Source organism: Ascaphus truei, chromosome 2 (assembly GCF_040206685.1).
Source record: "Ascaphus truei isolate aAscTru1 chromosome 2, aAscTru1.hap1, whole genome shotgun sequence".
Classification (NCBI taxonomy): domain Eukaryota; kingdom Metazoa; phylum Chordata; class Amphibia; order Anura; family Ascaphidae; genus Ascaphus; species Ascaphus truei.
The window spans coordinates 323,722,370-323,736,104 of NC_134484.1; the positions used below are offsets into that span (position 1 = coordinate 323,722,370).

A 13,735-nucleotide genomic window follows, 5' to 3' on the forward strand; every position below is an offset into this window, starting at 1 on the left:
TGGGCAAGCGAGGGAATACAAGGCTTTCAGGGAGTTTAGAGGCACAGGGCGATAGAAAGGTAGGTAGATAAAAGATGGTGGCTGGGGCGGACGCACAAGGAGAACATTTAAAGATGGAGACGAGGTGACCGGTGGCAATACGAGCTGTAGTGAGATGTCCTGGCGGTGGAGCGTCGGAAGTGAGTTGATCGTGGCCAAATGTCCCATTCCGAGGAGGGCCCTGCCCCAAAGAAGGATACAATGTCCAGGAGGATGAAAAGATTGGTGTGCTTCTGATAGCTGCTTATTTGAAGGAGTATTAGAGAAGGAGTGTTGGGGAAGATGAAAGTGGGATTTTGCAGAAATAGACCTGTGAGAGCAGGGTAATATGCGAAGATGGAAATGCTCAATATACATCTGAAATATTTTACCGAAGACCGACAACAGAGTAGCTGCAACAGCAGAAAACGGCTAACACCCTTTGGCTGCCGCCTTTGGGGCGACTCAGTTATGTCCCAGAGATTCTGTGATAGAGTGAAATCAGCTGCACAGCACACAGACCATCATAGCAGACATGCAGGGGGGATGGGCTGATGATCTCCAGGTGGTCTTTGAAGTTGTGTATTGTCCTCATGATGTTAACCCCACACTGTTTTAGTGGACAGGAGCAGTGAAGGCATATTGTGAGCCTCTCTCAGGGGGATGCTTTTAGGGCAACACAGGAGTTATGTCCCAGAGATTTTGTAGTAAAGATGAGATGGAATGGGGTCCAGAGGGCAACTGGTAGAGGAGAGAAACAGTGACACTTTCTCCTCTGTGACAGAGGAAAAAGAGAAAAGGAAGGCAGGAAAGTTAGGAAGAGGTGTAGAACACGAGGAAGATGCAGAGGGGATGTCATGGCAAATGGAATTAATCTTGAAATAGTCAAAGTCCTAAGGTGAAATGGAAGAAAAACAGGTAACAGATAGTTGTAGTAGTGAGTAGAGTTCAAAACAGAGAAGAGGTGGTGTGAATTAAGACTTGTGAGTGTTGATTATTGAATCAAAATAGCAGTTTCGTCTGAGCGAAAGCATAGTTAAAAGATGATAGGATAAATTTGTAGTGAAGGAAGTCAGCAAGATTACGAGATTTGCTTCAAAAAGGAGCATAGCTACAATGGCAGCTTAGCCAAATTCTGGGATTACAAGGGCAAGAATGGCAGACAAGAGGGGCATGTATTGTAGAACAGAGGATATGGCAAAGTTGTAGTTTATGACACGGTTGTCGGGCCTTTAGAGGAGCAGTGAAGAGAAGAAGCACAAAGTTGAGTCAAGAGCTGGTAGGGTGGCCATCTCCAGTCCTCAAGGGCCATCAACAGGTCCGATTTTCAAGATATCCCTGCTTCAGCACAGTTGGCTGAATCAGTGGCCCAGTCATTAGGACTGCACCACCTGTGCTGAAGTAGGAATATCCTGAAAACCTGACCTCTTGGTGACCCTTGAGGACTGGAATTGACCAGCCCTGTGGTAGGCTAATGGAATGCAGAACTCTGCAGAAATGAGTAGATGGAGGTGAAGACAAGTAGAATTGAGAAAAGGTGATGTTCATAGAGCTGAAAGGGGCAAATGGAGAAATCGGAGCAAGAGAACAGTTTTTAATGCAAACCAGAGGTACATAGTGACCATCTTTGTGGGTACTGGCTGCAGTCTATTGTTTAAAGCCAAAGAAGAAGTTAGAGATTGCAGGAAGCCCAATGGAGAGGGGAGTCATCAATATCACTTTTGTTTTATTAGCTACTGTACAGTTCTGTGGTCCCAAAAGATGAGCGAGAAACCCCAGAAATAATATGAAAGACATTAAAGGATTGAGATCTGTCAATCATAACTCAGATCACAGCTGTTTGAATGGTTCTACTGAAAGAAATCCATGCACCACGAAATAAATGCAGCCCACGTGTCAATGAGCTGCCAAGTGATACTTGCTGGTGTTAAGACTCCTTAGAGCCACATCATATTGGTTCCACTTACAGATGGCAGCGGTAGGTAGCAGTTTTTAAATAGATCCTAAAATATTTCCAATGCTTTTTTTGCCCAATTTTGTTGATCTTTAACTTGGCATCATGTGTGAAATGTTACAAAAAGGCATTGTCAACAAACTTACCATGTCATCATGTATACTGTACAAGGCAGGAGAAGAGATGGGAAAATGTGTCAAAATTCAGGTGTCAGGTTTCTTACCCTGGAAATTTTTTTATTTTTTTAAATTGTAAATATTGTTTGCTTTTTTATAAAACATTTGGGATATTCTCTAATTTTCACTTCTTTTGTTATTCTGCCACACAAATTAGCCAATTGTCTCATTTAAAAAAAAAAAAAAAAATTGTGGCAGCTCTTTTATAACTCCAACAAATTTGGAATATTTATTAAAAAAAATTAAAAAAACAAAACGATTTTAGTGGAATGTTTGAATTTTGGCCAAACAAATCTACTAATCTCAAGGGAGGAGTAATGTACAGTATAAGCTTGAGTGCGAGTTACTTTACCTCCCTGAGCACAAGTACAAATAGATTGCTTGTGCCAACAATACACCCCCATGCTCAACACCAAATACACAGTGCAATAAAATATAATCAATACATGTTTTAATTTCAAGAAGCTTGTGAAGAGTAAAAGAGAAGCAGACATTGGGCAATATTAACTAAGTAAATGGGCTATAACATGTCTTTTCCAGTGTCGGAAAGTGCTGAATGAACTAAGCAAATATAGGCCAATATCTTGCCTTTTAGAATGAGCACAATAGTTTTAAAAAGTTGAAAAATATCTATTTCTGACTTGCATGTGAATTGTTTCAAGACGAAGGAGAAAAGCTTGTACAAAACAAGATATTTACTACATGGCTTGATACATTTTATTTTCTAATGGTACGTGACCATTACAAAACGATCTTTACAGTGTAATATTACAAAAGTCACAAATAATGTAGAATTAAACTTCATTATGACAACACTTTACAGGTCGCTATGGGAGAAAAAAAAATGAACTGAAAACAAGCAATGCATTCATTGTTTTTTTTTTAGTGGATGCTTTCTTTCATCTGTTTAACAAAACAAATGTACAGGTTCTCTTGCCAAGTTCATTTAGTAGCCGTGTAGCGGACTCAACAACAACGGGCACCAGAAACTGGCATCAATAAGCGAACCATGATGGGCGCTTACGGTTTCTTTCAATGATCCTCTTCCCTTCATCTTCTTGACGGGGCTTTTCCCCTTGGTAGAGAACTACAGACTCCACTCGGGGGGCCCTGTGGGGCCCTCCTTCCTGTGCCTTTATCTCCTGTCTGATGAGGTAGGTCTCATGGCGAACCTTCTCGTAGCAGAAGCCGCATAAAATGTGTTTCAGTTTCAGGTGTCCACATTCAGGGCACACGTCAATGTTGTTCTTAAAAAAGAAATATAAATACAAATATTAAGATGGAGAGAGATGTTAGGCTGTTTTGTGAAGACAATAAAGTATCACTTGTTACAGAAGTGCGCAAACTGGGGGGCACGCATACATTTTTATTTAAAGTAAATGCCGGGGGAGGCGCAAAGCCTCTAAGTTGTCTCCGACTGCTTCGGGCAACATGGCAGCGCACGTCACATGACCCCCGCGGCGTTATTTGTCGCCTGAGACAAGGTAAGAGGGGGACGTGAGCTGGGAGGGAGAGCAAGCAGGGGGGGCACAGGGGGAAAAGTTTGCGCACCCCAGCAAATTATAGTTACATTTTTAGTTTAATCCAGGGGTCTCCAACTCAGTCCTCAAGGGCCACCAACAAAGACTGAGCCACCTGTGCTGAAGCGGATATCCATAAAACCTAGCCTGTTGGTGGCCCTTAAGGACTGACCTTGAGACCCCTGTTTTAACCTGTTATCAGAGCACATTAGAGTTTTGCTTTTCACGTCACTGAATAGGTGAAGTTTTAGGAATGGTATTGTGACATAGTCCAAAGATGTTAGGCAGCTTTCTGCCCCATTTTAGGTCAGAAAGTGCAGGAATAATTAATGATTCATTCCACAGCTTCACATTAACTCAGGCTGCTGGATGGAAAATCCAGACCACAGATTACAATGGGTCTAGTTCTCCCTTCCCTGCTCTCCTAATCACTAGAACAGGTATTTAGAGCAGAGAGGTTTGCTTTTCAGTCTCTCTCCTTAGAGCCTGGGGGCTGGGGGTGTCGCTGCTCCCCGGAATCCAGTTCGGGCTGGACGGCCCCTTCAAGTATCACAGTTCCAGAGGATTTGCCTGGACACTTGGGACCGAGTTCCCACCACGAACAGATAAGACAAACAAATCTTTATTGCTGTATCTAAAAGACTATGCTTTATCTAGTGACCCTAAATGAGAGGGCCTTCTTTTAAACTGGGGAACCAGGTTAGTTGGCCCAGCAGCAGTTAGAGGCTGATTCTGATGTGTAGTTAGATCCCTGAATGGGATAGGATTTGGTTTATTTGATTTGGTTTGGTTCTGAAAAGTGACAGTGTGTGAAATGCTATAACACTGATATGAGTAAACCGCTGAAGGTTAAATGTCTGAGTGCCTCCTGCCTACACATGTTAAAGCTGCAGTGCCTTACTTGGATGAAAATAAAGCAGGCAGAAGCCTGAGTTAAGCAACGTAATACTTTGCATGTTCCTGTTTGTTGTATAAATAACCCTAGAAGACTGTGTCGGGAAGAACCCAGACAGACGTCAGCGCTACAAAATAGGGGCGTTTGTCACATATGGTGGAGAATGCGGGTCGACACTAAAAAGTCTGTGGGTTTGCAAATAAATGCGGGGGTTTAAAATGGCCGCCCAGCTGAACTAAAGTACAGATGCTATGAGTGAAGTCTGTCCCACTGTGTATATCAGTTGTGCTTCTAGCATACACAGAGAATCTGCGAAGTGTGGATGCAATAGCACCCTGAACCCAAACAGAAAACCAAAATGTTTTGCTGAAGAAAAAAAAAAAAATTGCATCTAGCAAGTGCCGTTTGTAAAGCTAATGCCTTTTGCTGAAGTGAGTGAATTTGCAGCTAGCAAGTGCTGTATGTAAGTTGCTGAAGTGAGTGAAATTGCAGCTAGCAAATTGTCCCTGCCGGGTTTCTAAAATGGCCGACGTGAAATGTTTGTTGTGTACTGTACGTAACCATACAAAACAGTGTCCCTTCAGGCCATACTATGATCACGACCCTGGAGGAGAGCCGTACCCACAGAGGAATTTAGTATGCTGGGCCTGTCGTGAAGTAGGTCACATGGAAGATGTGTGCCCCAAAATTTTCAAAGACAAACAGCTGCAAAAGCAAGCAACGCCCTGTGAGTGCAAGCAAGATGTGGAAGCTGATACCAGTGAGTGTGTGCCCAGTACCACTGATATCTCTGGAGCTAATAAAGCAAAAAGAAAGAAGAAGAAAAAGAAAACTGTTCCTCAAGTCACAGGGGAAGTGACCGAGCCACTTGAACCTGCGCTGTTAGGACATGCGTCAGAAAGGCGCCGAGATGAGCAACAGCCCATAGTGCCTGGCGCAATCGTCCCAGGAATGACGACACGCCTAGAGATGACAAAGGCTACTGCTACCACCATAGGCAGAGAGCCAAGCGAATCAAAGAAAACAAGAACTGACTGGAAACTATGCTATGAGATGTCCCAGAAAGATGTGCAAAACTTCATCACAGAGTTGGGGGTTTCTCGGCAAGAGGCTAGCGCGCTTAAAGCAGAGCTGTAACTCTCACGCCATGAGGTCTACACTCGCAGCACAGAGCTGTGTACATTGAAGGAAACCTATGAGAATACCTGAGTAATTTAGAGACTTTAAAGAGAGAGAATGTTAGTCTAACACAGAAAAATTCAGACTTGACTGACCAGATCAGTGAAGGTGATAAGAAGCTTCAACAAGCAGGAAAAGTGGAGAAGCAATTGATCCAGGAAAAGTTAGAAATGCAGGAAGCACTGCAGAATACAGAATCAGCGGCGATCCAGGCGACACAAACTGCAGAGCTCCAAAAAATGGAGGCGCTGATGCAAACCCAGAGCAAGCACCAGGAAGAGGTGAAGACCCTGAGGGAGGTCTGGCAGGGTCAGGTTGAAGAGCTGCAGAAGCAGATGGCTGAGCGAGAGATGCAGTGCGCCAAGAGGGAGGAGATGTTCGTCCGTCAGGTGGTCTGCCTGACATTGCGCTATGAAAGCGAGATGGCCGATATCTACAAGCAGCTGGACCACACGGCAAATGAGGGGGCCCGGCTGCAGCTGTAGCTGGAAAAGACCCGGAAGGAGCACCTGCAGCTGCAGGCCAAGAATAGAGAAAATGAAACAGAGTTAAACCTTGCTCTGAAACAGATGACGGACATGGAGTCGCAACTCAACTCCAAAAAAGTTGAATTAGCAGCCGCACTGAGTGGAAAAAGAAATAAAGAAGGACAGCAACAAAGACGCTACCAGGACATGGGAGAAGCTGCTAAAGTGGTTCAGTCGGGCTATCAATCCTACCTCCTAACCAAGCAAGCTGTACGTTCCTATACGTGTATCTTCAATGCTGTTGCAATATTACGATTTGCTATAAAGATGAAGTTGGAGAAAGAGATTCCAAGGCTAAAAGAGACACGGTCACAAAAGGAGACTAGGGAAAGTAAACTCAATGCCCTCACTGATAACAAAGAGGAAGGAGAAAGAATTGACTTTGATTGTGCTGCTGTTATTCCAGAAACAGACGGGCACCTTCCTGAGAATACCGAGAATATTCTCCCTGATCTGGGATTCAAAAATCCAGATCCTCAATTTCATGTATGTTGTCCAGATGATTATCAAACTAGTGAACACACCCAGGCCACCACAGAAGATGTTTTAGCCAAGTGGTTGGCAGTTCCTGAAAACACAAACTTGATGAAAAATCCTGATGACATTGTTAATATGGACTACTCTTATACAGAGGCAATTAGGTCTCCAAAACCCAAAGGCCTGGTAATGGCCCGAAAAGGGAATATCAAAGATTTCTGATGAGAGGAGACATCTCAGTAAGAAGAGCCTAGAAGGTTCAAAGATTGACAAGAAAAAGCGACTAAGGTCAACGCTGCGCCTGAATAGTTCCAGATCTCGCCACTCTGGACCACAGTGTGGAGCCAAGAAGAATCCAGTCCGAGTGTCTCGTCAGTGGCTGAAGAAACAGTCCAGTCATTTGCAGGCTACAGCGGGTGTTGAAATAAAGTCAGAGGATGTAATGGACTGGAAGTCAAAGAAAAAGAAAAAATATTTGGGGAACTGACCGATATTTTTTTTTATTACACGTGTGGACTATGTCACGGACACTTAACTTTGCAAATAAGCTAGTGTAGTTATGCTATATTAGGCCTCTAGAATAAGCATTTTGTAACTATTGCAATGTTATATTGGTTCTCTGTGTTGAAAATGTAGCTAAACTACAAATTACTATACAGGGTTGATGGCCCTTTTGGTTGGTAAATATACTGTATAATGAGGTTCATATTCTAGAGTAGAAAAGAAAAAAACCCAGGGAGGTAATAGAAAGTGTCTGATTTTGTGAGTATATTTAGCATATCCTGGGTTATAAGAATGTGTGCTAGACATTTATTTTTCAAAATAGTTCCCTAATATAGAGCAACAAAATATGTTTGCCAAGCATAGTCTCTTATGATGAAAACTATTGTCCATAATTGCCGCGGGAAAAAAAAAAAAAAGTTCATATTCGTGTTGTGAATGTTTAATATTGTACTGAGGAGTTAGCTCAAGTATTTCAGGTAGGACGCTCACCCCAGTGGGGTCCATGGCCGCTCACCCCAGTAGGTGTGAGCTGGGGAGGGGGATATGTGACATAGTCCAAAGATGTTAGGCAGCTTTCTGCCCCATTTTAGGTCAGAAAGTGCAGGAATAGTTAATGATCCATTCCACAGCTTCACATTAACTCAGGCTGCTGGATGGAAAATCCAGACCACAGATTACAATGGGTCTAGTTCTCCCTCACCTGCTCTCCTAATCACTAGAACAGGTATTTAGAGCAGAGAGGTTTGCTTTTCAGTCTCTCTCCTTAGAGCCTGGGGGTGTCGCTGCTCCCCGGAATCCAGTTCGGGCTGGACGGCCCCTTCAAGTATAACAGTACCAGAGGATTTGCCTGGACACTTGGGACCGAGTTCCCACCACGAACAGATAAGACAAACAAATCTTTATTGCTGTATCTAAAAGACTATGCTTTATCTAGTGACCCTAAATGAGAGGGCCTTCTTTTAAACTGGGGAACCAGGTTAGTTGGCCCAGCAGCAGTTAGAGGCTGATTCTGATGTGTAGTTAGATCCCTGAATGGGATAGGATTTGGTTTATTTGATTTGGTTTGGTTCTGAAAAGTGACACTGTGTGAAATGCTATAACACTGATATGAGTAAACCGCTGAAGGTTAAATGTCTGAGTGCCTCCTGCCAACACATGTTAAAGCTGCAGTGCCTTACTGGGATGAAAATAAAGCAGGCAGAAGCCTGAGTTAAGCAACGTAATACTTTGCATGTTCCTGTTTGTTGTATAAATAACCCTAGAAGACTGTGTCGGGAAGAACCCAGACAGACGTCAGCGCTACAAAAGAGGGGCGTTTGTCACAGTATGTACAATGGCATGACTGCCATCGCAATCCCACTAGTAATATCTCTCCCTATAAAAGAAGACCTGATGCTGACCATCTTTAATGCCATGTTACATTTCTTGCCTATGATCAGGTATTCACCCCAATTTGCAAACTTTTAATTTTTTTTTTAACTGTTCACCATTGTACTTTGCGGAGAAACCCAATTGAAAAGCTGTTGATGTCGTATAAGGTAATAATAAGAGAACCAGGTCTATCTTCTCTTTGGCGTTTCATAGCATTGTACTTCGTACCACGATTATGGTATAGTCCAGGGGGTCTCCAAACCTGTCCTCAAGAGCCGCACACAGGCCGGCTTTCATGGATATCCCTGTTTCAGCACATGTGGCTCAATCAGTGGCCCAGTCAAGCACTGAAGCACTGATTGAGCCACCTGTGCTGAAACAGGGATATCCATAAAAGCTGGCCTGTGTGCGGCTCTTGAGGACAGGTTTGGAGACCCCTGACTCACTATAGTCACTACCATTTTATGTTCAGGTCAACTCATGTCACTAATCTTGCTATCCCCTCTCCCGTTTATCTCCTAAGCAAGAGCATAGGTCCGTCCTTCCAGATGTGCACCACTTTACTCACCTCAATACTCACGCTAAAAACAGGGAACTACTATGCCCCCAGAAGATTAACCCAGTGGCCACTGAACAACTCTGAAATGTTTCCTACACACGTGTTGAATTTCCAGGTTCCAAGAAAAATAATACTGTATATCCACTGTCCTGGAGAATGGCACTAACTTACAAAAGTCCATTAAGGCTGCTAGCTGCCAAGGTGTCATTCACATCTTCTCTTGTGCTACCTTCTTTTCCGAGTGGGTCACTTGTCCCAAGGTGGACAATTACATCTACCATTCCTTCTTAAGATTCTCCTAGCAAATCCCAGTACTGTACTGTATTTGTGAACTCAAACTGTTACCTATAGCACCAGGTGGACTTCACGCCTATAGTAGAAGAGTTGTCATTTTTGTCCTGGGATAAGAAAAAGAGCAGAATATATTTGGTCCCCTTTATAGAGTATGCTACAAAATACAATGGCTGTCAAATTAAGCATTGTTGAGGAACTTTAGAAAGCGGGTTTGACCTCAATTTCTTCATGCAATTGTCAATCTTCAGTTACTAAAAGAACACACACATTTTACCTTCACTTTTATAAGTCTATCAGGGTGCCTTCTTCGGCAGCGATTAACTTCAATTGTTCGTCTCGTTTTAGGTGCCGCCATCCAAAAGATGTTGTCCAGAAAGCTTGGCACATTGTCCGATTCATCCGAATCCATTATTGGGTAAGAAAGGAGGGGTGGAGCCTGGATTGCGAAGGCTGGATCTGTACAGAATATAGGTTAAGTGTAGAGTATAGTAAATGAAACTGTGCCCTATTATTACTTTTTGACAGTCTGACAAAGAACTGCAATAAAGTATAGAGAAATCCATATTTCACAAGTATGATCTGCAACTGTTTTTTTTACTGGTATCAAAAAATATTAACCAACGTATATATAAATGTAACGTTTAAGCACATAGGCATTTTTTTCTTTTGCTTTCTCCCAGGTCTTTGTATCCCCTGAAAAATGGGCAGCGGACACCATTCTTGATATCTGAAAGGAGGAGATTGAGACCATCACACTTCAACCACTGAGAAATGTTGACACTAGTGATAATGTGTCTGCATAGTTGTCAACCTCTCAGCACTGAAATCAGCAAGATTTTGAGGTTTATGAACCACAATGAATTGTATTTCAACGTAAAAGTGCTGACTCCAAGTCTATGACTGCTGATGCTAAAAAAAATCCTTCAGACTGACTCCAAGTTATGGGACTCATAGACAACTAGTGAGAGTTGACGTGTGTGTGTGTATACGTTATAAGTTATGGTGGGTGAAAAAGGCAGCAACAAAAAACCTCCACCATGTTGCATATAGTAAATAAAAAGATCACTTGTGAGCACATTCACATGTCTTAGACAGATCTGCAACCCTGCCTTTCACCATTATCCCCAGCATACAGTGCTTTCACTGCAGCAAGGGATTCTGGGAAATGACATGCAAACGAGCACACAATGTGTCACCTTTTGTCTGAAAAACCATTGTTACATGGAGCCCACGGTGGAGGTTTCTTGTTGCCTTTTTCACCCACCATAAGTTAAAATGTAACGGTAAACTCTACAATCTTGAAAATGCAAAGCCAGGAGTACAACCAACTTCACACTGATGATACCCATTAAGGTTGAAACATGTCTGTGAATGTTTTCTCTGGCTTTGCATCCGATTCCAATAAAGAAGAAAAAGAACTCTACAGAATGCACTCACTGTGTGAATGTATATGGTAGTATTAATTTAAAATCCTTTTATTAAGTGTTTAAAAATATTTTGGAAAGAAGGAGCAGGCATATAAATTGACAACCTGTCCCTGCACAACCGCTAGCCGTTCAGACTCCCTTAACTTAATAGTTCGAGTGTCACTATAGCAGACACATGAATCACAATATGCCTTAGTATCTCCCTGTCTTAATAAGATCAGAGTAATTGCCCATTGGATTAGTATAAGATTCAGTTAGTCCATACTTGCTAAATCTAATACAGGCCAGAATATAACAGTTATTCTAAAATATAAAGCTAGGTGAATTTATAACACCCGCCAATAACACAAGAGGCACAAAAGTCATGCCAAAGCTATAGCTTTGGAACGACTTTTGTGCCTCTTGTGTTTTTGGTGGGTGTTACCTAACTTTATATTTTAGAATAACAATGCAATGGGCAATTACTCTGATCTTATTAAGACAGGGAGATACTAAGGCATATCGTGATTCATGTGTCTGCTATAGTGACACTCGAACTATTAAGAGTCTGAGCGGCTAGCGGTTGTACAGAGACAGGTTGTAGAATTATATGCCTGGTCGTTCTTTCCAAAATATTTTTAAACACTTAATAAAAGGTACTGGACACCTAACAAGCTCCTATTGAACCCCCAAAATAACCACAACATATATATAAGCAAATGAGTGTCACAGAGGAGTGCTACTGAGCATGGCAATATATATTTAAAACAAGAGACATATCATAAAACACAGACAGAGCTCAGTTTTAGCACATCCAGTGAAACTCATACACGGTACAGTGCCTAAATATATATGCTCCCAGGATGGTTGTGACAACTCTAATACAGAGTGCTTTTCCTGGTAATGTACAGGTTAATAAAGGCTTCAATCAGACTTAGAACTTTGCAACTAATATTGACAGATTTACTATAAATCATTCTTCCTGTTATTACACAAGTTATTAAGAATTTATATTAGCATTAGGGACCCCTGAATTGTGGTCTGCCGTGCAGTTGGCTCAGGGGCTTACAACAATTTTGGCCAAAAATTTAAAAAACTAAAAGACCATTTTACTTAATAGATATTTATACATATATATTTAGGCACTGTACCGTGTATGAGTTTCACTGGATGTGCTAAAACTGAGCTCTGTCTGTGTTTTATGTTATGTCTCTTGTTTTAAATAACTTAATAAAAGGGTTTTATATTAATACTACCATATACATTCACACAGTGAGTGCATTCTGTAGGGTTCTCTTTTTTCTTTATTGCTACCTCATGTTAGCCCTATATTGCACCTCTGTGTCAGTACTTTTTTTATTCTATTCGTCATAAGCTGATGCGGACATATCTTCATTCTCTCTCCCTATCCCTATATTATATTTGCATCTGATTTCCATGCTGTGCTTTAAAGCTGTGTTAACAGCGAGCATTCGCTTATATGGGCTCCATGTAACAATGTTTTTTCAGACAAAAGGTGGCACATTGGGTGCTCATTTGCATGTAATTTCCCAGAATCCCTTGCTGCAGTGGAAGCCCTGTATGCTGGGGATAATGGTGTAAGGCAGGGTTGCAGACCTGCCGAAGGCCCGGTCCCCGCTACTGCAGCGCCCGCTGTTGGGGACGCTGCAGGGACAATAGCCGCTGCACAATGGGACCGGGCCCGCTGCGAAGGGGGGGCGCTGTGCTCTGCCGACAGTGACTCCTCCTTGCAAGAGAATTGTGATCAGGAGTCGCAACGGAACGCTAAGCCACGCCCCCCAGTGGTTCAGCCAATGAGGGCGTACCTGCCGGGTGACGTCACGGCCGCGCCCCCGTCTTTTGGTCTGCACCTCCCTGCAGACCGGGGAATCGGCTGCACGCGCCGCCAGTCTCGCGGGCGCGCGTGCAGCGGAGGTACTGGGGCCTTAGGCTGAGTCCATGGTGACTGCAGCCGTGCAGAGGCGCGCTGATAGAAAGCGGGTGCTTTCCCTGGCCTTAGTTCGCGTGCCGTCCGGGGGCGGGCCAGTGACGTCACGGATGAGGGCGAACCGCTCACGTGACCGGACATGCGCCCCAGTGAGCGCGAAAAACTGAAAATTTGGTAAGACCTACGCATGCGCGAGCCCCTGCTAAAGCCGCTCTCATTGCGGCTGCAGGGGCTCACTGCCGAGCGTAAGCGCGCCTCAGCACGGGGCGCTCACCATGCCCGAGGCCTAAGACACGTGAATGTGCTCACAAGTGATCTTTTTATTTGATATATATATAAAATGAGCCCCTTGGGCTGTGTTGCGTGCATGAATATATTTATAAAACTATGTATGTGTAGTTCCTCACCCGGAGACATGGACTGCAGTCCCAGAGCACTAAGGACACTCTGTTCAGCGCGCAAGCAGCATCTAACCACCAGACTCAGAACCCTCCTGGGCAGCGCCATCTTTACACCGACCTCCTCAGGTCCGTCACCTTCCGCCGCCCGAGGTCACTAAAGTCTCGGGCTCATGCACGCCCTACAGTAGGCGCATAGCATGCCAGTCACAACATGGCCGCCGTTGCCGCCAACCAAGGTAGCAACCCAAGCCAATCAGCGCAGTAATAGACATCACGAGACCAGCTCTGCACATCACTCTAGCACATGCGCGAGGGGGTGACAGTGGAAGGGCAAGAAGTATATCGCAGCGCGATGTAGAGCACTGATGTTCTGCCTCCTGTACTTAATTACATGTTGTCACCGAGTTCTATTACAATTATTTATTACACACACGGTTAATTTAGTTTGGTAAAAGGAAAATTGTGTACAAAGACATGTATTTTAATACGAGCTTAAAAGTCATTCT

The 13,735-nt window shown here is 43.4% G+C and overlaps 1 protein-coding gene across 2 annotated transcripts; it reads right to left on the reverse strand.

The window, feature by feature from the left end:
* Positions 1–2,582: 2,582 nt before the first annotated feature.
* On the reverse strand, positions 2,583–13,463 carry MRPL32 (mitochondrial ribosomal protein L32). Of its 2 annotated transcripts, XM_075586585.1 has the most exons (4): positions 13,236–13,463; positions 10,124–10,201; positions 9,749–9,930; positions 2,583–3,395 (listed from the first exon to the last, which is right to left on the reverse strand). In XM_075586585.1, exons 1-4 carry the CDS (start codon positions 13,333–13,335, stop codon positions 3,144–3,146), a joined length of 612 nt encoding a protein of 203 aa, XP_075442700.1. In that variant the 5' UTR covers positions 13,336–13,463; the 3' UTR covers positions 2,583–3,143. The 2 variants fall into 2 exon arrangements, with proteins under 2 accessions (XP_075442700.1, XP_075442701.1); XM_075586586.1 differs by lacking the exon at positions 10,124–10,201 and having other exon boundaries at positions 13,236–13,454.
* Between the last annotated feature and the right edge of the window lie 272 nt (positions 13,464–13,735).